The sequence below is a fragment of the Helianthus annuus genome, chromosome 14, assembly GCF_002127325.2.
Source record: "Helianthus annuus cultivar XRQ/B chromosome 14, HanXRQr2.0-SUNRISE, whole genome shotgun sequence".
NCBI classification, from domain to species: domain Eukaryota; kingdom Viridiplantae; phylum Streptophyta; class Magnoliopsida; order Asterales; family Asteraceae; genus Helianthus; species Helianthus annuus.
The window spans coordinates 38,333,531-38,355,660 of NC_035446.2; the positions used below are offsets into that span (position 1 = coordinate 38,333,531).

Sequence of the window (22,130 nt, forward strand, 5' to 3'; positions counted from 1 at the left end):
ATATATAAGAAAAGGAAGGATTCAACATGCAAGTACAAGTAGGAGGAAAGCATTACTATAATCTCCGCAGATTTCTACGTTCTAGCATAACATCATTTGACATAGCGGAACCCTTTTCACACTTGTCAAGTTTCACTAGGACTCATATGCATCTCACATTATTATTATGTGTGTACCCACAATAATAATCCAATTTGCATGTTCATCTCAGCTCCACTCAATTGGTGTTAGAAAGGTTCCCGAATCCAAGTAATAAAGTAGGTGACTGATGTGCTGAAAATGGGTCAAATGAAACTAACTAAATTACCCTAATTCTAGACTCTCTAAGCTTTAAATTTATAAAACTAAGACTCGACCTAAACCCTAAAACACACAACCGGCAAGTGAACCGATCGATGTAGTAAAGCTAAAGTAAGTCCGAGTATCGAACCCACGAGACTCTACTGATTACGCTACGACTCTATCTAGACTCAGACTGACACGACATACTAAATTGTTTATTAATTTGGGGGGTGGGGTTTCTAAAAATCCTAAATAAAAATAATAAAATAATGCTAGAAAACTAGACACGGACTCGAACGAAGGGTTTGACCAGCGACGATGAAGACTACCTAGGCTAGACGCAGGCTAAACTCAGAGTGGATTCCTATTTGATAATTTTGTGGTGTGGAACCAGGATCTTTAAATGCTAAACCTATTAAGACACCACTAAGCCCCTCAAACACTCTCGAGGCGATTCTTGTGGCACTACCTAGGATGTTATGCTCACCGGTTTTCTAGATTTCTTTTCCGTCCTCTAGTTTCTTGAAAGTGCCTATGTAAGACGCTCTACTTTGCCGCGCGAACGTCTAAAGCAACTATGGGTTTAATCTTGGCTTAATAGACAATGGGTTGTTAATTCCTTATAACTACTCCGAGACCTATTAATATCCTCGAGCCTTTCCGCGACGAGTCTGGCAGCACACTTGATTTTAATTAATTACCGAATATTGTTTATAAGGTTACTTACGCGATTTCACCCTAAAGGATTAATGACCTATTACGTGATATAGACACTCACCTAAATCAAGAACCCTAATCCGACTCTATTATGTGATAAAGACCGTCACCAAGAATCGAATGAAGCAATAAACAATAATCAAATAATCACAAGCACGCATACGCACCAAGATAAACTACCATAGCGTTTACAATACAAGAAAGATCCACAACCACGACAAAAATCAAATAAAAATCCAAACTTTATTATGCCATAGTCATTAGCCTAGGTAGTTAACGGTTTTTAGCCGGAAAACATAATCAAGAATGCAAATAAAGTCATATTAAATTCTGAATTCATCATGTTACACATAAAAAACGAACAAAGAACGAAAGATTAGGATGGTAAAACCCGTGGTCTTCACTCCCGAACGCTTCTAAAGTGTACCCGAATGATTCCAAGCTTCCAAGATGCTCCAAGCCCTTCAACAGCCCTTCAATCAGCAGTCAAAACTTGCCCAAGGTTGTTTAGTTTCGTAGATGCCCAGCTGTAGACGTATATCCATCAATATATAACCCCAAAACCCTAAATTTTCATGCACGCAACTTCTGTTGCCGACATAGGGTCTTCACGCGGCCCGCTTGAGATAAATTGAAGAGTTAACGCGGGCCGCCTTAGAGTTTAATACTGGAAACCATCTTCATAAGGCTCGCGGCCCGCTTGAGAGATGTCCTTAAGTTCAGGCGGGCCGCCTGAACTTAAATAATTCAGTTTTTCCATGTTAAGTTGATGCGGGTCGCCTGGATGTGTTTCAAAGTCTAAGCGGGCCGCCTGGAAGCTCCAAAACTGCATTTTTCGCTTCGTTTCAGCTCCCGACTCCTCGGTTTCAGTGCCAGCCTTCCGCCTTTCCAGATTTCTGCTCATTTTTGCTCCTTTTGGCTGTAAAGACCTGGAAACACAATTTAATCAAAAGTATATACATTCTAAACTAAACTGACACTAAAACTATCTAACTAACGACTAAAACCGACGCGAATACCGATGTATTTTGCAATACATCAAATATCCCCACACTTATCTTTTTTTCGTCCTCGAAAAAGAATAATGCAAACGGAATCATAGTCAAGATAGTCGATCGGGACAAAAGCTTAAGTTATTTTATTAAATCGATACTCGTATTAGCCGCGACTGCAAGTATAATGATCCTCTAAAACCCAACCCGGTTCCAAGCCCTTATCATGCAATTTAGGTTCAAGTTCGGTCAATCCACCTAGGGTCTCATGCTAAGAATTGCAAGTCCACCTACTCCCCCCTCAAGCTTATAGGACAAAAGGAACCACCACTGGGTTATTTCCTAACCGCCTTATACCAAGATCAAGAGAGTTTAAAATCAAATCTATTCTTCTCATTTTTTTTTCACATTTACGAGCGTAGACGTTGCTTTCCCTAATCCCAGAGGTATTCCGGCTGTAGAGTCGCTATCCCCAACCACATATTACATAGGCCTCGATACTTTTTATTTATTTTGCAAGGTCGATTTCACACATTCTAGCGGTATTCCGGCTGTAGAGTCGCTATCCCCAACCACAGATTACATAGAATGGCTACTTTCATTTAGTTTCTAGCTCGCCTATTTATTTATTTATATTTTTTTCTTTTTCCAACGAGATAATGACCAAAAACTCTAACAATCTTAGCTTATAACGGCATCCCTTATACTATTATTGGCGGTTTTAATTTCCCCACTTTCCCTAGATGAGAACCCACTAGTAGACCGACAATTAGGTATAATTAATATCAAAGGAACCTGAAACCGAATCAAGCCTACCCGCGCATCCCAAACTAGACACAAGCACGATTTTTTATCTCATATTATTATTATTTGACCCCGATCAAAAACCCGACTTTTCTATCATTTTCCGTTTTTATTTTGCAAACTTCTTATTTCAAAAGACATTTTCTATTTTTTTTAATAATTTTTTTTTTGATTTTTCAATTTTTTTAATTTTTTTGTATTTTATTCATTCATTTTTTTTTCGACTCAAGACTCACTAACTACAAGTTCCCATCCCCACACTTGAATGTTGCATTGTCCCTAATGCAAGGATGTAAACCTGACTCCTAAAACCTAAAAGCAAAAACAAATATACAAGTGTACAAGTGGAACGACTTAGCTGAATCATATGTGAGACTGTCAGTATGCCAGTCGATACCACACATGCCCTCCAATCCAAAACGCGCTCAGCAAACTGTACTAACTCGGACACGCAAACGGAAGCGGCACCAAAATCAACCTAACACTCAAAACATACCAAACCAAAATAATATATGCCATCAAAGTATCAACAACCAAGTATCAACCAACCCATAACCCTACCAACCAATATATCATATCAGTACAGACCGAGATATAAGGATCAAAAACAGCATAAAATAAAACAAAAGATATAAACGCCAAGAACACCGCTGCACATCCTGTCACACCCCGAAATTATCAGAGCATTGGCGTGACTGGACTGGTATCTTCATTGCACAGCGGAAGCAAACATTCTAAGTCCTTTAGAAAATGAACGCCACTAAGTACTCGACTCTTCATGGTCCTCCTATTCCAACCGTGCCTTGTCTTAGAAATGCAATCTGAGAAAGAAACATGCGAAAAATCAACATAAAGTTGAGCGAGTTCATAGTTTGTTTGTAAAAGATTTGAAATAAATCTTTTTGAAGTAACCGGTTTCTGAAGTATTGTTGAGAAAACGAATTTTTAAAAAAAATCATTTTCTTGTACACATCACGCATTCTTACTTATGTATAATTCACATTTCTCTTGAGTACCCCACGTACTCAAGTTAGTTCCCGTTTTCTTGAGTACCCCACGTACTCAAGTTTAATTCAAGTTTTCCAGAGTACCCCACGTACTTCAAGTATTCATCAAGTTTTAGTATGGTATGAATTTTATGTAATTAAAGTATTCCTGTAAATATCAGGATTGTTAATGGGTTGCAAAGCCATTAACATGTGACACGACATAGGAAGTCACCAAACCTTAGGCATTTAATTGGTATATTCTGAGACACAAAAGCACTACTCGATACTCGCCCTCATCGAGAGTGTGGCTGCCCGGCACCCGTTAGATCTAACCTTTTGTTCTGCGGTCTAGGTATATTGTTGATTAATGGTGCTTCTGTACCCTATTCGTGACACGATTCCTCGCATCATTTTTCATAGCGCATCCTACTTGGTACTCGTTTCTCACCAAGCGCGCTTCCCGTATTCTTATATCACATCACACTTGGTACTCGTTTCTCACCAAGTGCGTTTCTTGTATTCTTATATCGCTACACACTTGGTACTCGTTCTCACCAAGTGTGCTTTTTATATTTTCATACCATAACTCATGTATTTGTAAACTCTTGTATTTGTATTTTCAGAAAAATACGCTTGTTTGGTAAACCGGTATAAATCATAAGCTTTTCGTAAACCATTTGTGCTCTTTGTAACATGGTTTAAAAATATATAATTCTTGTATGCTTTGCAAAAAGTGCATGTCTTTCCACCCCGAAAACATTTTAGAAAAATGTAAAACCGTAAAAAGGTGGGGTTATGAACTCACCTGAATATTCCTGTGCAAAGCTAGCTAATTTACGACTTCTTGATGTCGTTTCCAAGGCTCGACTTGCTAGCGTGCATTCTACAGTATTCCTAACACGGAATATCTAATAAGTTTCGAATAATGTGGTAACTAATCTACGTGTTACCGAGCTCTACCGAATCATTGATCGAACGATTTGACGGTAAATAGTTAACTTAATGAAAATGACTAAGTTAAATTGCCGCGAGAAGTCGTTTGAGTATGTAGGAATATTTGTATGAAAGTATTGTATAATAAGCTTGTATTATATATATATTGCGTCTTGTATATTTTGCCAAAATATATGTATATGCGGTTTCGGCGTTCGTAATAAATATAAAAGTTATATTTATTTTATGAAAACTTCATCGAGTCGTTGCATGTTTAAAATAAATATATACTATATTTATTTTTATAAAAGCGAATCCATCTTGTTTGATATTTGGAATAAATATAAAAACTTTATATTTATTTTTACAAAATGAAATCATGTCATTTGATATTCGAATAACATATAACTATATTTAAGCTTATATAAGAATCGTCGCTTTTGTAACGTATCGTCAAAAGAAATTATATGTTCGTATTTGTTTTTCCAAAAATTCGATAGTTTATTTTATAATAAAACGCGTTGTATATTTCGGATTTTCTCGAAAAACGGGCAGAGTTTCCTCTGTTTTTGGACGCCCCCGACATCTATGTGTCGCTATATTTTTCAAAATTCAACCAATACTAACGCAATGTAATCAGATATATCTCGTTAAGCATTTCAAAATATAAAGTAAATCATAAACAAAATGGTTCGAGCTCGTTCACGTTAATAAAATACGGAATAATGAACGAAATAAATGTTTGCGTCCTAAATTCTTTACCGAGTCTTCTTGACGAAATGTCGGGTGGGCTGGCTGAGTTGACCGAGTCAACTCACTATTGACCGGGTTTGACCGAGTCGACTCGGTTTGATCGAGTCGACCGAACCGAAGCTGACCAGTTGACTGGTTTGACTGCCCTTGACTCCTGTTGACCCGCATTGACTTTCTAACTCGAACCCGAGTCTGAAACCCGTGACGTCACTCAAATCTGTAATCTCTTTACTTGAGCCAGAACCGACTGAATCTGAAGGGAACCGCAACTGACCAAGTGGTGACCCAGGACAAACCCAAAACAGAACCGTAACACACCACCATTGTCGTGACACCCACCGGAGCCGCACCTCCGTCACCGTAACACCATCGTCCTCATTATTAACAGCTACAATATCATCATCAACATCATTATCAATATCAATTTTCAGAAACAAAAGATGAAAAGATGGATTTTTACCGGATGACTCATCGGACAGAACCAGAGACCGTCGGACCGAGACTGACCTGAGCCGACCCGAACAACACTCGAACCAAACACCCGGGTTCGTACCAAAATCTCTGCTGAACGGAAAACTTATCGGATAAAGGTGAAGACCGCTGGTCCGAGGCTCCGACCGCCGGTCCGTGGCTTCGACCGCCGGTCCGCCGGTTCTCTCTCTCTCCTCTCCGCAACTCTCTCTCTTCTCCTCAGCTCTCTCTCCTCCTGTATCTCTCTCTCTTTGCCTCTCCATTTCGCCGTCGTTCAGATCAACCGCCGCCACACCGCCGCACGGCGACGGCTCTTGGTCGCCGGAGTAGCACAAGTGACCGGGGGGGGGTGTTTCGCTGAATAGAGTCACCGCCGCCGCCGTCTTTATCTTCGGCCGACATCGGAAACGAGAGGGGTGAAGGGGTAGTCGGCTGTGGTTGTTGTTTCTCCAAAGAAAACGCAGAGAGGGAGTGGAAAGGGGGTTTGGGTGTTGACTGCAGTTGTATCGAGGGAGAGGAGAAGGGATGATTATGTTGTCTGCTGTTCAAATCGAGAGAGAAATAGAGAGTTTGAGGTTTGTGTGTGTTTTCTCTGTGCTTGATTTGGGTTATGTTTGTGTGAGTGTAGATGGGTATGGGTCTTATACTCATTTATGTAGGTATGGACCAATGTAATTTACTTTTCTTTTGTGAGTAAAGATCTAAGATATCTTATAAGGATTTAGGCAAAGATTTAGTAGATATTTAATAGATCTTGCAGAGATTTTTGGACCGATCAAGTATAGATTTGCAAGGATTTGATAAGATTTTTCATAGATTTTGTATAGATCTTGTATATTATGTGTAGGTTTTAGGCTTGTGGGTTTTGGGCTTGGACCCAGGGCCCACAAACCCATCTCGTGTGTAAATGGCCCGTAATTCCTACGTGACCTGATATCGCAATCCAAACTCCATAAACATAAAATTATTCGTGTAACATCCATTTTTGGTCGGTGTTGTCAGTATTTCGTACGTTTTCAGTGTATCATCGTTTAATTTCCAATAGCATCTCCGCAGATTGTCACACGCGCACTGTAGAACCGGATACACGTTCCTAGGCACTCCAAAGGCCTAATTAAGTTAATTAGTGTCGTAAACCCTATTTATTATCGCGTTAATCACCTGTTAATCACATAATTAAGCGCGTAAATTACCGGTTGTCACAGTCTCCCCCTGTTAATAAAATTTCGTCCTCGAAATTTAGACTACGTTAACTCCCTAGAGTTACGTTATGCGTAGAAAATACGAATAGTACCAAAGTGAACGATCATGAAATCGAATCAAGACTTATTCGAATGATGTGAATTCAAGGACGTATCGCAAGATATGAATGAATTCTAGAAATGATTGCATCCAATAAATGAATTTAGATTTCAACAAGCTCAAATGTAACAGTTTGCATGAAACGCTCGATCACGATCAACCCAAGCTGCAAATTCTACCGACGCCACAAGGTGTCGTAGTGAATGAAACAATTCAAGTATAGCGGTGATCGAACAAGTATCACCTGTGTTTTGCATAAAACGTTCAATCATGTATAGCCCAAGCTACAAGTCTGTATTGACACCACAAGGTGTCGAAATCAACAAACGACTTAATGGAGTCGTAGATCAAACAAATCTACTACGACTCGGAACAATGAAACGATTGTTAAAACGAATTCGAATATGATGTTTTCAATACATCATATGATGTCTTGAATTGAATATGTATACTGAACAGGTTCAAACAACTGAATTTTATTTCGGCGCAAGCCGACAATAAATATATGTATCGACAAGAAAACTTTCGGCATGGTCACAACGAAAACCATGTATGTAACTTGAAAAGAAAAGAAATTTCAAGGAAGTGTGTTGACTTGATAACAAGGAAGCCAACAATTTCAATAATGTGGGTCATTTGAATCACAAATCAACAATATTTGAACTTTAATGAAACACTTTATTCGAAACAAACCACATGCGTAACAAACAATGCATGCGTAACATATGAATTTTCAAGAAATGAAGCAAATGAATATTCGCTATTCTGAAAGATGTGGTCGTGACACAATGACCATCAAGAGGAGTAGAGATACGAAAATCTACTCAGAAGTGTGAAAGTCGAAATTTCAATAAAAGAAATTTGAGGACTTTACCTGGGGTTGCATGTGATAACTGGTTGTTAGATGACATTACCATAGAATGTCAAACATAGCGTATTCGTCGTGATAGGGGGGATGCGGTAACATACGTCTTCTTCTTAGCATGACTCGTGTCGTTTGCAGGACCGCGCGCCAACTGCCGCTTCCTGATCGATAGTCGCATGTGACGTACTTCAACCTCCGTTGACGTATAGCTTAAGTCTCACGCATACCTGTGCGCTAGCGTTTCGTTATGCGTAGGCTGCCTGCTCGGAAAGTTAAAATATCATAGACGATATGTATAATTGAGTGTGCCCGAATTAATATTTGCAGTTCCTACGTGATGACCTTTAATGAACTTTCACATAAGTTTCCGAAGGTCTTAAATGCATGTTTCCTAAACTCTCAGGGTTTTGTGTGCCGTATGCGACTGTTTGTGTACCGTGTCTAAAACACCACCATAGCGTTTGTTTGAAAACAAAATTTTGACTGTTGTTTTTCGGCAACGGTTGGAGACCATATTCGAGTACTATGCGTTCTGTATGTATTCAGGTTTTAATATTCTAAGTTCCCAGAGGATAGTGAGGTTAGAGCCCAGGTATTCCTACGGAAAACCCTGTTCGCTGTAACCTATAGCTCTGATACCAATCTGTCACACCCCGAAATTATCAGAGCATTGGCGTGACTGGACTGGTATCTTCATTGCACAGCGGAAGCAAACATTCTAAGTCCTTTAGAAAATGAACGCCACTAAGTACTCGACTCTTCATGGTCCTCCTATTCCAACCGTGCCTTGTCTTAGAAATGCAATCTGAGAAAGAAACATGCGAAAAATCAACATAAAGTTGAGCGAGTTCATAGTTTGTTTGTAAAAGATTTGAAATAAATCTTTTTGAAGTAACCGGTTTCTGAAGTATTGTTGAGAAAACGAATTTTTAAAAAAAATCATTTTCTTGTACACATCACGCATTCTTACTTATGTATAATTCACATTTCTCTTGAGTACCCCACGTACTCAAGTTAGTTCCCGTTTTCTTGAGTACCCCACGTACTCAAGTTTAATTCAAGTTTTCCAGAGTACCCCACGTACTTCAAGTATTCATCAAGTTTTAGTATGGTATGAATTTTATGTAATTAAAGTATTCCTGTAAATATCAGGATTGTTAATGGGTTGCAAAGCCATTAACATGTGACACGACATAGGAAGTCACCAAACCTTAGGCATTTAATTGGTATATTCTGAGACACAAAAGCACTACTCGATACTCGCCCTCATCGAGAGTGTGGCTGCCCGGCACCCGTTAGATCTAACCTTTTGTTCTGCGGTCTAGGTATATTGTTGATTAATGGTGCTTCTGTACCCTATTCGTGACACGATTCCTCGCATCATTTTTCATAGCGCATCCTACTTGGTACTCGTTTCTCACCAAGCGCGCTTCCCGTATTCTTATATCACATCACACTTGGTACTCGTTTCTCACCAAGTGCGTTTCTTGTATTCTTATATCGCTACACACTTGGTACTCGTTCTCACCAAGTGTGCTTTTTATATTTTCATACCATAACTCATGTATTTGTAAACTCTTGTATTTGTATTTTCAGAAAAATACGCTTGTTTGGTAAACCGGTATAAATCATAAGCTTTTCGTAAACCATTTGTGCTCTTTGTAACATGGTTTAAAAATATATAATTCTTGTATGCTTTGCAAAAAGTGCATGTCTTTCCACCCCGAAAACATTTTAGAAAAATGTAAAACCGTAAAAAGGTGGGGTTATGAACTCACCTGAATATTCCTGTGCAAAGCTAGCTAATTTACGACTTCTTGATGTCGTTTCCAAGGCTCGACTTGCTAGCGTGCATTCTACAGTATTCCTAACACGGAATATCTAATAAGTTTCGAATAATGTGGTAACTAATCTACGTGTTACCGAGCTCTACCGAATCATTGATCGAACGATTTGACGGTAAATAGTTAACTTAATGAAAATGACTAAGTTAAATTGCCGCGAGAAGTCGTTTGAGTATGTAGGAATATTTGTATGAAAGTATTGTATAATAAGCTTGTATTATATATATATTGCGTCTTGTATATTTTGCCAAAATATATGTATATGCGGTTTCGGCGTTCGTAATAAATATAAAAGTTATATTTATTTTATGAAAACTTCATCGAGTCGTTGCATGTTTAAAATAAATATATACTATATTTATTTTTATAAAAGCGAATCCATCTTGTTTGATATTTGGAATAAATATAAAAACTTTATATTTATTTTTACAAAATGAAATCATGTCATTTGATATTCGAATAACATATAACTATATTTAAGCTTATATAAGAATCGTCGCTTTTGTAACGTATCGTCAAAAGAAATTATATGTTCGTATTTGTTTTTCCAAAAATTCGATAGTTTATTTTATAATAAAACGCGTTGTATATTTCGGATTTTCTCGAAAAACGGGCAGAGTTTCCTCTGTTTTTGGACGCCCCCGACATCTATGTGTCGCTATATTTTTCAAAATTCAACCAATACTAACGCAATGTAATCAGATATATCTCGTTAAGCATTTCAAAATATAAAGTAAATCATAAACAAAATGGTTCGAGCTCGTTCACGTTAATAAAATACGGAATAATGAACGAAATAAATGTTTGCGTCCTAAATTCTTTACCGAGTCTTCTTGACGAAATGTCGGGTGGGCTGGCTGAGTTGACCGAGTCAACTCACTATTGACCGGGTTTGACCGAGTCGACTCGGTTTGATCGAGTCGACCGAACCGAAGCTGACCAGTTGACTGGTTTGACTGCCCTTGACTCCTGTTGACCCGCATTGACTTTCTAACTCGAACCCGAGTCTGAAACCCGTGACGTCACTCAAATCTGTAATCTCTTTACTTGAGCCAGAACCGACTGAATCTGAAGGGAACCGCAACTGACCAAGTGGTGACCCAGGACAAACCCAAAACAGAACCGTAACACACCACCATTGTCGTGACACCCACCGGAGCCGCACCTCCGTCACCGTAACACCATCGTCCTCATTATTAACAGCTACAATATCATCATCAACATCATTATCAATATCAATTTTCAGAAACAAAAGATGAAAAGATGGATTTTTACCGGATGACTCATCGGACAGAACCAGAGACCGTCGGACCGAGACTGACCTGAGCCGACCCGAACAACACTCGAACCAAACACCCGGGTTCGTACCAAAATCTCTGCTGAACGGAAAACTTATCGGATAAAGGTGAAGACCGCTGGTCCGAGGCTCCGACCGCCGGTCCGTGGCTTCGACCGCCGGTCCGCCGGTTCTCTCTCTCTCCTCTCCGCAACTCTCTCTCTTCTCCTCAGCTCTCTCTCCTCCTGTATCTCTCTCTCTTTGCCTCTCCATTTCGCCGTCGTTCAGATCAACCGCCGCCACACCGCCGCACGGCGACGGCTCTTGGTCGCCGGAGTAGCACAAGTGACCGGGGGGGGGGGGTGTTTCGCTGAATAGAGTCACCGCCGCCGCCGTCTTTATCTTCGGCCGACATCGGAAACGAGAGGGGTGAAGGGGTAGTCGGCTGTGGTTGTTGTTTCTCCAAAGAAAACGCAGAGAGGGAGTGGAAAGGGGGTTTGGGTGTTGACTGCAGTTGTATCGAGGGAGAGGAGAAGGGATGATTATGTTGTCTGCTGTTCAAATCGAGAGAGAAATAGAGAGTTTGAGGTTTGTGTGTGTTTTCTCTGTGCTTGATTTGGGTTATGTTTGTGTGAGTGTAGATGGGTATGGGTCTTATACTCATTTATGTAGGTATGGACCAATGTAATTTACTTTTCTTTTGTGAGTAAAGATCTAAGATATCTTATAAGGATTTAGGCAAAGATTTAGTAGATATTTAATAGATCTTGCAGAGATTTTTGGACCGATCAAGTATAGATTTGCAAGGATTTGATAAGATTTTTCATAGATTTTGTATAGATCTTGTATATTATGTGTAGGTTTTAGGCTTGTGGGTTTTGGGCTTGGACCCAGGGCCCACAAACCCATCTCGTGTGTAAATGGCCCGTAATTCCTACGTGACCTGATATCGCAATCCAAACTCCATAAACATAAAATTATTCGTGTAACATCCATTTTTGGTCGGTGTTGTCAGTATTTCGTACGTTTTCAGTGTATCATCGTTTAATTTCCAATAGCATCTCCGCAGATTGTCACACGCGCACTGTAGAACCGGATACACGTTCCTAGGCACTCCAAAGGCCTAATTAAGTTAATTAGTGTCGTAAACCCTATTTATTATCGCGTTAATCACCTGTTAATCACATAATTAAGCGCGTAAATTACCGGTTGTCACACATCCTCATACATCTCCTGCTCCACCCTGCTCTCCTCCAGCAGGCTCCTCCTGACCACCAGCTGGACTCTCCTGCTGTGATTGCCTCAATGATGGTGGCTGTATGTGGAAATGATCATAAATAGCCTGAAACCCCTCATGCATCTCCTGCCTAACCTGCTCCACTCTGTCATATAAACCCTCCAATGTCAGCGGCACTGGCCGCGGCTGCCTGACAGGGCGCTCACGTGCAGGTAACTGATGCCTCTGCAGTGGCGCCCGAATACGCTGTGGGGTGGCGGTGTGTGCTGCCTCATCGGCAGTCGGATCCGGTGACGGCGGCGCTGGCAAAACCTCTGTCCATGCTGGCGGATCAGTAACCGTGACTATCCTAGCCAGCTGTAAACTCCTCAGCTCCATGAGAGATGGAGCTGGTCCCTCAGTCATCCTCTCAGCTGGAAAATCAGTAAACACACCCAGATTGGCCGCCAGCATCATAATATACGGCCCACCATACAATCTGGCCGTACCTCCCCCCTTCTTCGGCCTCGCTAAGGACCATGCCAAAATACTCGCCAAGTTGGCTGGCCGCCTCTCAACCATACACATCAAACAAAACAAGCTATGCTGATTTACCTTATCTCCCTCGTGCTTCCCTAACAAAGTCGATGCCAAAATCTTATGCACAAACCTATACACAGGATCCCTGATATCTGACGCCACCAAATTGCTCGAATATGGTGAAATAGCAATGGTGCGCCAGAACCTCGCTATATCCTCCTTCAGCACACACGACTCCGCCTCGTCTCTCACAACCTGCCTCAACAACCCTCTAAACTCATCTGAACCAACCTCCTCAGCCGAATAGAAACCCGTCGCCTCTGCAAACTGCGGCAAACTCATATTGAAAACCTGTTTGCCCAACGCAAACGAAACCACATCCGGCTGATCGAAACCTCCTACGTGCCTATAGATAAATGTGGAGTGAAACTCCATGGTAAGCTCAAGATACTGAGGCACCTCGCACTCTAACGCCCATCTGAATTTCTGCCCTAAAAGCTACTGAATCCTCTCAACCTGTCCCGGCTGATTAACCAAACCCCAATCAATCCGCCTAAATTCTAACAACTTCAGCTTTTTTATCGCATTGAATTTCATGTACTCGAACGACCCGATAGTGAAACGCAGCAATGGGCTCTCTACCAACCTGTCACTCTGCCCGTGTGGGACCCCAACATCCCTGTATATGATCTCCCGAAGTATTGGAGCACCCGACTGCTCCTGTGCAGCCGCCTGAGCTCGAGTATTGCGCCTCTTGCGCTTCACACCTAACGAGGTTCCTTCACCTGACATCATGTTCACAACAAATCAAATAAACATGCAAAACAGGTGAACAGTTAGTAACCACAAACTATTTTTTGGTATTTTTTGAATTTTTTTGATTTTTTTTTTGGAATTTTTCTGTTTTATATATATATATATATATATATATATATATATATATATATATATATATATATATATATATATATATATATATATATATATATATTATAAAATAATAATATACTAATATAATAATATACAATCGGACAACGGCCCTATAGCATTTCGTTCGCGGCCGTTGTTCGATACAAGTGCTTATCACATAAACAACTCGAAGATAGGCCAACCTCGCCCGAATGGAGATTGAGTACGAGCGAAGCGGCCTAAAATCAAGCGATGCAATAGTACGCGCAAAATGACACTCACAAGACGCAACATAGACTCGAAACGACACAAAACACACTAAACGATCCTACATGACGCAAAAACTAGACTTTTGACACAATGACGATACACTAACTCGAAAAACGACACTTTAGACGCTAAATACACAAAATATACACTTTACCCCCTCCCGGCACCTTGCTCGCCCTCGAGCAATCCCACGTGCCGAGAAACTACCAATAAACCCGAAGCATGGAAGCAATGGAGGCAAATGCGCGCATAGTATGTGAAAATGGAGATTTTATGTGAAAAATGCGCGAAAAGCCTCCCCACACTTGAAGGTTATCATATCCCAAATAAACGTCCGCGAACAAACAAAACGCCCAATGATTCCGCGGACCCCCCTATAAGTCTATCAAACCCCAACCTCACGCCTCTCAAATCAATCAATCGTCAAAACAAACCAACCCAAGCCCGTCCGCATAATTATAACTAATCAATAACCCAAGCGGACTCGCTGACTCAGTAATAACCCATGAACCTCCTGATCAAACACTGACCCGACAAACAAACAGACCAAACAGACTAGTGACCCTACTAAAGACTCTACAAAAACTGACCTGAAATTAATGACGAGTAATAAACTGCCTCGACGACAGAACTGACTCGACACTAACCGGACACGGACAGACTCGATGACAATTAACACATAACGAAACACTGACTCGACTCAACAACGAGAACAATATATGACTACAGAAATGTTTTGCAGGAAACATACCTTACACTCGACGACCGAGAAAATTTCTGACAGTGAAATGGGAGTAGGGTGGTTTCGGCGGTGGAACGATGGTGGTCGGTGTCTGTAGTAGATGGTGGTGTTGGATGGGTGGTGGTTGCGATGGGGGTTGTGGTGGTTAACAATGATGGTGAAAGGAATGATAACGGCTAGCTGTGATGGTGAAAGGAATGATAACGGCTATATCTGTGATGCAGGTGGTGGTCAGCGGGTGTGGATTGGTCGCCGGCGGGATAAATGGTGGTGGTGATAAACGGTGGGGATTGGGGTGGTTGGTGGTGCAAATCGCCGGAGGGGGAAATGAAGAGATGTTAGGGTTGACAGTGACACAATTTGGGGGTTTTCATATATGTTGCCGACTGAACGAAGTCACGCGGCCTGCGTGAGGTATGAAGCCACGATGAAGCGGGCCGCGAGCCACCAATTTTTTTTCAAAACCCTTTAAGGCCAAGCGGCCCGCGTAAAGATTAATGTCAAGTTGATGCGGGCCGCGAGCCTTTGTTTCTTTTAACTGATTTTTAAGTCCAAACGGGCCGTGAAGAGTGTAAGAAAACACCCACGCGGGCCGCATGGACAGCATAAAACTGCTGTTTGGTTGACAGCAGCAGCAGTTTGGATGCTTTTCAAATTCATTTAATTCCCATTTTGCCCCTGGCCCTTTTTTATGCCGTTTTTAACAGTAAACGTACCTGGAGTGCAGCTCCCATGTCGACGTCGGCCACGTGAAGGCAATGAAACCTGCAAAAATACTCACGACACACACAAGACGCAAAAACACGAAAAACGACAAAAAAGACGCGAAACCACACGAACACTAAACTAAAGACGCGACACAGACAAGGACTCAATGTACAAACTCTACACTTGAGTTTTCACTCAAGACCCTACGTGGCGGTGCTAGGCGGGTCCGAAAGAGGAACGGTTTCCTCCTCGGCGGTATCGATGGGACCCCCTATGTAATGTTTCAACCTATGCCCATTTACCTTCCACACATGCGAACTCGCTTCATCAAACAACTCGACGGTGCCGTACGGGAAAACCTCCTTCACGACATACGGCCCGGACCATCTCGACTTCAACTTTCCGGCAATCAACTTCAACCTCGAGTTAAACAATAGCACTTGATCGCCTACTTTAAACTCCTTTAACTTCCGCAACCTCCTATCATGCAAAGCTTTCGACTTTTCCTTGATACTCCAAGAACGATCATACGCGGCGTCATGAAGCGCCTCTAACTCATGAATTTGGAAAAATCGACTCCTAGCGGCCTCGGTCAAATCTAAATTCACTGTTTTGAGCGCCCAAAGAGCCCGATGCTCTAACTCGACCGGTAAATGGCACGCTTTCCCATAAACGATCATAAACGGTGTCGTCCCTAATGGCGTCTTATAGGCGGTGCGGAAAGCCCATAACGCATCGTCCAACTTATCGGACCAATCCTGCCGACTCTTCCCTACCGTCTTCTCTAAAATTCTCTTCACTCCTCGATTCGCGTTCTCCACTTGACCGCTCGTTTGCGGATGATACGCGGTAGACAAGCGGTGCGTAACTCCATACCTCTCCAACGCCTTCTCCATAACCGCATTACAAAAATGCGTGCTGCAATCACTAATAATGGCTCTAGGCGTACCAAATCGCGTAAACAACTTCTTCAAGAACCTCACCACCACTCGTGCATCGTTCGTAGGCGAAGCTTGAGCTTCCACCCACTTCGAAACGTAGTCAATCGCAACGAGGATGTACCGATTTCCACTCGAAGATGGAAATGGTCCCATGAAATCGATGCCCCAAACGTCAAAGACTTCCAACACTTGAATAGGATTCTGGGGCATCTCATCCTTGGATGAGATGTTGCCGGTCCGCTGGCATTGGTCACACTTTCTCACAAACTCGGCCGCATCGTCTACTACTGTCGGCCAATAGAAACCACAATCAAACACCTTCTGTGTGGTCACATGCGCACCATGATGTCCTCCAGTCAATCCCTCATGCACGTGCCTCAGGATCCCGCACCTTCTTCTCTACTAACACACCTCCTCAGAACTCGATCACCGCCTATCCTAAAGAGATAGGGATCTTCCCAAATGTACTTCCTAGCGTCCCTCGTCAGCTTCCACTTCTCCTGCAAACTCAAACTCTCCATCACAAACCCGTCGGCCAAATAATTGGCTATATCGCTATACCGCGGGAGGTCCACGGCTCCTGCCGTGACAGCATCAATAGACTCGTGAGGGAATCTATCTCCTATCGCCTCCTCACGAATCTCCTCACGCTTCGGGTCCTCTAAGCGGGACAAGTGGTCCACCGCCACATTCTCTGCCCCCTTCTTATCCTTAATTTCAATGTCGAACTCGGAAAGAAGCAGAATCCATCGTATGAGACGCGGCTTCGCGTCCTTCTTCTGAAACAAGTGACGCAGGGCAGAATGATCAGTGAACACGACGGTTTTCGAAAGAATGAGATATGATCGGAATTTATCGAACGCGAACACCACCGCCAACAACTCCTTCTCCGTGGTGGTGTAATTCTCCTGAGCATCATTCAGCGTTTTACTTGCGTAGTAAATCGGGTGAAAATGCTTCTCCCGTCTCTGCCCTAACACCGCACCAACTGCGTAGTCACTCGCATCGCACATCAGCTCGAATGGTACGCTCCAATCAGGCGACACGAGTATCGGTGCACTCACTAACTTCTCCTTCAGAAACTCAAACGCACGAAGGCACTCCTCGTCAAAGACGAAAGGAACGTCCTTCTCCAACAATCGCGTCATGGGGCGAGTGATTTTGGAAAAATCCCTAATGAAGCGCCTATAAAATCCCGCATGACCGAGAAAACTACGAACCGACTTGACACTAGTCGGCGGAGGGAGCTGGCTAATCGTATCTATCTTCGCTCTATCAACCTCAATACCTGCTCGCGAAATCTTGTGCCCTAGCACAATCCCCTCAGTCACCATGAAGTGACACTTCTCCCAGTTCAGCATCAACTTCGTCTCCACACATCTCTTCAACATCCTCTCAAGATTTGTCAAGCACTGATCGAAAGAACTACCATACACTGAGAAATCGTCCATAAACACCTCCATCGAACTCTCGACCATATCCTGAAAGATCGCGATCATACAACGCTGGAATGTAGCAGGAGCGTTACATAATCCAAATGGCATGCGTCGGTACGCGTATGTGCCGTATGGACATGTAAAAGTGGTTTTCTCCTGATCCTCTGGTGCAATAGGGATCTGGAAATAACCCGAAAACCCGTCGAGAAAGCAATAGAACTGCTGACCCGCGAGACGCTCAAGCATCTGATCAATGAATGGGAGCGGAAAATGATCTTTACGAGTGGCGTCATTTAACTTTCGATAGTCAATGCACACACGCCAACCCGTAACAGTACGAGATGGAATAAGCTCATTCTTCGAATTCAGAACAACCGTCATCCCCCCTTTCTTCGGGACGACCTGCGTAGGACTCACCCAAGCTGAATCAGAAATAGGATAGATCAAACCAGACTCCAGCAACTTCATCACCTCCTTCTTCACTACCTCCTGCATATTCGGATTCAACCGACGCTGTGGCTGCACTTCAGGCTTGAAAACATCCTCCATCAGAATGCGATGCGTGCAAAAGGTACGGCTGATGCCCTTGATATCGGATAGCCTCCATGCAATCGCATCACTGTGCTCTCTAAGCACCTCAATCAACCTCGCCTTCTCCTCCTCTGTCAACTTCGAAGATATGATGACATGCATACTCGGCTTCTCTCCTAGAAACGCGTACTCGAGATGTGAAGGAAGAACCTTAAGTTCTAAAGGCGGTGGAATCTCTACGGGAGTACTCACATCACTAATCGCATCGAGCTCTAAAGGCCCAACACTCAACTCATCGCTCTCATCTAACTGCTCCTCCTCTACCTCATCTAACTCATCCACCTCATCCTCAGAATGCTCGCCAACAACTCCCTCGCCTACTAAATCAGCTCCACTAATATACTCGAGACACGTGTCGACACAAGATATGAATGAATTGAGAAAGTAAACGGAATGACACGGTCCAACATCATCATCACTGCCGCTAGGATGCTGCATCGCTCTATCAATCTCGAATGTGACAATCTCGTCACCCACACGAAGAGAAATCTTACCGTCAAAGACGTCGATGATCGCCTTTGCGGTTCGAAGGAATGGATGGCCTAGAATAATAGGAACTCTCTCATCGGCCTCCATGTCGAGCACAACGAAATCTACTGGGAACACAAACCTATCGACCTTCAACAACAAATTCTCTACTATCCCACGAGGATACTTGACAGATCGGTCAGCCAAGGACAATGACATGCGCGTGGGGGTAAGCTCTCCTAGGCCAAGTCGCTCATACAACGAGAATGGCATCAGATTGATGTTGGCCCCTAAATCGGCTAAGGCGTGAGAAGGGGTAGCGGCTCCCCCAAAGAAACATGGAATCGTAAATGTGCCAGGGTCGGTCAACTTCTCTGGTAGCTTATTCAAGACTACCGCGGAACAGCCTCCTGTCAATGGAATATTCGAAAGCTCACCGATTCTCTCCTTACGCTTCAAAAGATCTTTAAGGAATTTCGCGTACTTAGGCATAGACTGAAGCGCCTCGATGAACGGAAGATTGATCTTCAACTGAGTAAACATCTCGAGGAATTTCCCGTACTCCTGAGCATATTTCTGCTGCCTGGCACGGGCGGGGAACGGAAGGCGAGAATAATCAATCACCGGTGCCGACCGAACCTTCGTCGGCTTCTTCTCCACTCTCTGCTCTACTGGCGACTCCTCGGCGTGTGCTGTACTTGCTGGGGCTAGCCTCGTGTGCACCTTGCCTGGAGCCTCCATCTCGATCTCCTCATCGACTTCATCCTCTCTTTCATCCTCAACTTCTTCTCTCACAACCTCTCCCAAACTCTTCCCACTACGGGTCGTAATCGCCTTCGCTGACTGATTCGCGGGATTCGGGAAAGTGTTTCCCGAAAACTGACCCGGTGGGTGCTCCTGTAACTGCTTAGCAAGCCCGCCTACTGTCCTCTGAAGATCGAGGAGGGCGGCCTGCTGATTCTTGAACTGGAGCTCGTTATTTTTATTAATTTGCTCCTGATTTTTCATGAACGCATCGGTCCGCGTCATCATCTGGGCGAACATCTCCTCCAACCTGTTCGTACTAACCTCAGGAGCCTTCCCACTACCCTGACTCTCCTGAGTCGGTCCTCCACTCATAAACTGACCACTCGAACCTGAACCACTAAACTGCCCTGAACCAGAATTCGTGTAAATACCGGGCCCTCTACTCTGATACTTACCAGATGGAAATCCAGGAGGATTTCCAGACGAACGATAACCACTCGAATTACCACTACCGCGCCAGTTGGAATTAGAATTATTGAACGGATTCGTGGGACCCCTAGACTGACCGGCTATGTACTCTACCTTCTCAAGAGTGATCGTAGGACAATCTATAGTATCATGTCCTCCTCGACAAACCTCACACCTATCGACTTTCTTCTTTATCTCACTCAACTCCTGCCTCATCTCTTGCCTCAGCTCCTCCTTCGCTCTCTCGACTGCAGCAGCTACCGATGAATCCGAGCTAACTTGGTTTACCCCTCGACCGGCCGAGGTGGTACGCACAGGAATGGAAGTCCTGCTGGTAGTACTGTAGTCCATATCGGAGTGGGCAAAACTCTCAAACAGATCATTGAACTCCGCCACTGTCTTCTTTCCCATAAGCTGACCTCCTGCTGAAGTATCGAAACGAGCTCTAATCTCAGGAGTAAGTCCATTGTAGAACTTCTCTACTAACGCACAGTCAGACAGACTATGCTGAGAACAACGGGTAATCAGGGTCTGAAAACGCTCCCAAGCTTAGTGATAAGGCTCATCTGGCTCCATACGAAACGAGTGGATCTGGTCACGAAGGCGAGATGCCTTGGCTGGCGGAAAATACTTGGCTAAGAATGCATCGCGAAGGCCTGCCCAAGTAGAGAAAGTGCCAGCAGGCTGGGAATCGAACCAGACGGCTGCGCGTCCAGCAAGTGAGAACGGAAAAACCTGAAGATACCTAGCATCAAGATTGACACCCTCGATGGAGAAGGTGCTGCAGAGACAAGTGATGCGATTGATATGAGCTGGGGCGTCCTCGTCGTCACGACCATGGAACTGGCAGGAATTCGTGATGGCGGTCATAATATAGGGCGGAATCTGCCAAGACCGATCGTTCGGGATCTCGGGAAGGGTGATGGGGGAATTACCACCGGCGAAGCCGGTGGTAGCTTGGTCATAAACTGTCCTACGGGCCATGTGAGCTACGGGTGGTGGACTAGGTGGGCGGGTGGATGGCGGGGAATTGTGGGGTGAAGACTTTGGTGTAAAATCGAACGCGGGGGTGGACTGTGAAAATGAAGTAGAGCTAGAAGCACGTTCCTCGGGCGTAGAAGACGAGAAGGAAGACTTGAGTGCAAACGGCAACGGCGGCGGTCCCTGCGAGCGCGTATGGGGCATCCACTGCAAAAACCGAAAACAAACAAGTAAGAAGACTCTACTGAATGACTCGACTACTATAAAAGACACTAAATTACTTAGACACCTACGACTCAAACAAAGTAAACAAATAGCACGTAATATGTCAAGTAAGTCCAAACAAAGTAATCAACGCAATCGCCAAGAGTCCCCGGCAACGGCGCCAAAAACTTGATGTGCTGAAAATGGGTCAAATGAAACTAACTAAATTACCCTAATTCTAGACTCTCTAAGCTTTAAATTTATAAAACTAAGACTCGACCTAAACCCTAAAACACACAACCGGCAAGTGAACCGATCGATGTAGTAAAGCTAAAGTAAGTCCGAGTATCGAACCCACGAGACTCTACTGATTACGCTACGACTCTATCTAGACTCAGACTGACACGACATACTAAATTGTTTATTAATTTGGGGGGGGGGGTTTCTAAAAATCCTAAATAATAATAATAAAATAATGCTAGAAAACTAGACACGGACTCGAACGAAGGGTTTGACCAGTGACGATGAAGACTACCTAGGCTAGACGCAGGCTAAAATCAGAGTGGATTCCTATTTGATAATTTTGTGGTGTGGAACCGGGATCTTTAAATGCTAAACCTATTAAGACCCCACTAAGCCCCTCAAACACTCTCGAGGCGATTCTTGTGGCACTACCTAGGA

At 43.3% G+C, this 22,130-nt stretch overlaps 3 protein-coding genes across 5 annotated transcripts; all 3 read right to left on the minus strand.

Annotated features, from left to right (window-relative positions):
- Positions 1-4,618: 4,618 nt before the first annotated feature.
- On the minus strand, positions 4,619-6,844 carry LOC110908268. Of its 2 annotated transcripts, XM_022153185.2 has the most exons (3): positions 5,931-6,844; positions 5,480-5,858; positions 4,619-4,678 (listed from the first exon to the last, which is right to left on the minus strand). In XM_022153185.2, exons 1-2 carry the CDS (start codon positions 6,202-6,204, stop codon positions 5,527-5,529), a joined length of 606 nt encoding a protein of 201 aa, XP_022008877.1. In that variant the 5' UTR covers positions 6,205-6,844; the 3' UTR covers positions 4,619-4,678; positions 5,480-5,526. The 2 variants fall into 2 exon arrangements, with proteins under 2 accessions (XP_022008877.1, XP_022008876.1); XM_022153184.2 differs by lacking the exon at positions 4,619-4,678 and having other exon boundaries at positions 5,351-5,858; positions 5,931-6,829.
- Positions 6,845-9,915: 3,071 nt separating this feature from the next.
- Positions 9,916-12,130, minus strand: LOC110908267. Of its 2 annotated transcripts, XM_022153183.2 has the most exons (3): positions 11,228-12,130; positions 10,777-11,155; positions 9,916-9,975 (listed from the first exon to the last, which is right to left on the minus strand). In XM_022153183.2, the coding sequence occupies exons 1-2, from the start codon at positions 11,499-11,501 to the stop codon at positions 10,824-10,826; spliced, it is 606 nt and encodes a 201-aa protein (XP_022008875.1). In that variant the 5' UTR covers positions 11,502-12,130; the 3' UTR covers positions 9,916-9,975; positions 10,777-10,823. The 2 variants fall into 2 exon arrangements, with proteins under 2 accessions (XP_022008875.1, XP_022008874.1); XM_022153182.2 differs by lacking the exon at positions 9,916-9,975 and having other exon boundaries at positions 10,648-11,155; positions 11,228-12,127.
- A 1,352-nt stretch (positions 12,131-13,482) lies between these two features.
- On the minus strand, positions 13,483-20,675 carry LOC110906594. The gene is made up of 6 exons (XM_022151704.1): positions 19,773-20,675; positions 18,408-19,580; positions 16,946-18,035; positions 15,916-16,841; positions 15,622-15,670; positions 13,483-13,769 (listed from the first exon to the last, which is right to left on the minus strand). The coding sequence occupies exons 1-6, from the start codon at positions 20,673-20,675 to the stop codon at positions 13,483-13,485; spliced, it is 4,428 nt and encodes a 1,475-aa protein (XP_022007396.1).
- Between the last annotated feature and the right edge of the window lie 1,455 nt (positions 20,676-22,130).

What these genes read in the sequence shown, in the direction of transcription:
- LOC110908268 (XM_022153185.2), bottom strand. Translation starts at nt 6,204, where the DNA reads ATGGAGAGGCAAAGAGAGAGAGATACAGGAGGAGAGAGAGCTGAGGAG. An exon ending in TCTGTCCGATGAGTCATCCG is followed by an intron (nt 5,859 to 5,930) that starts GTAAAAATCCAT and finishes ATGATATTGTAG; the next exon opens with CTGTTAATAATGAGGACGAT.
- LOC110908267 (XM_022153183.2), bottom strand. Translation starts at nt 11,501, where the DNA reads ATGGAGAGGCAAAGAGAGAGAGATACAGGAGGAGAGAGAGCTGAGGAG. An exon ending in TCTGTCCGATGAGTCATCCG is followed by an intron (nt 11,156 to 11,227) that starts GTAAAAATCCAT and finishes ATGATATTGTAG; the next exon opens with CTGTTAATAATGAGGACGAT.
- LOC110906594 (XM_022151704.1), bottom strand. Translation starts at nt 20,675, where the DNA reads ATGGGAAAGAAGACAGTGGCGGAGTTCAATGATCTGTTTGAGAGTTTT. An exon ending in GTGTGTTAGTAGAGAAGAAG is followed by an intron (nt 16,842 to 16,945) that starts GTGCGGGATCCT and finishes ATTGGCCGACAG; the next exon opens with TAGTAGACGATGCGGCCGAG. An exon ending in CGAGTTCGCATGTGTGGAAG is followed by an intron (nt 15,671 to 15,915) that starts GTAAATGGGCAT and finishes GTATTTTTGCAG; the next exon opens with GTTTCATTGCCTTCACGTGG.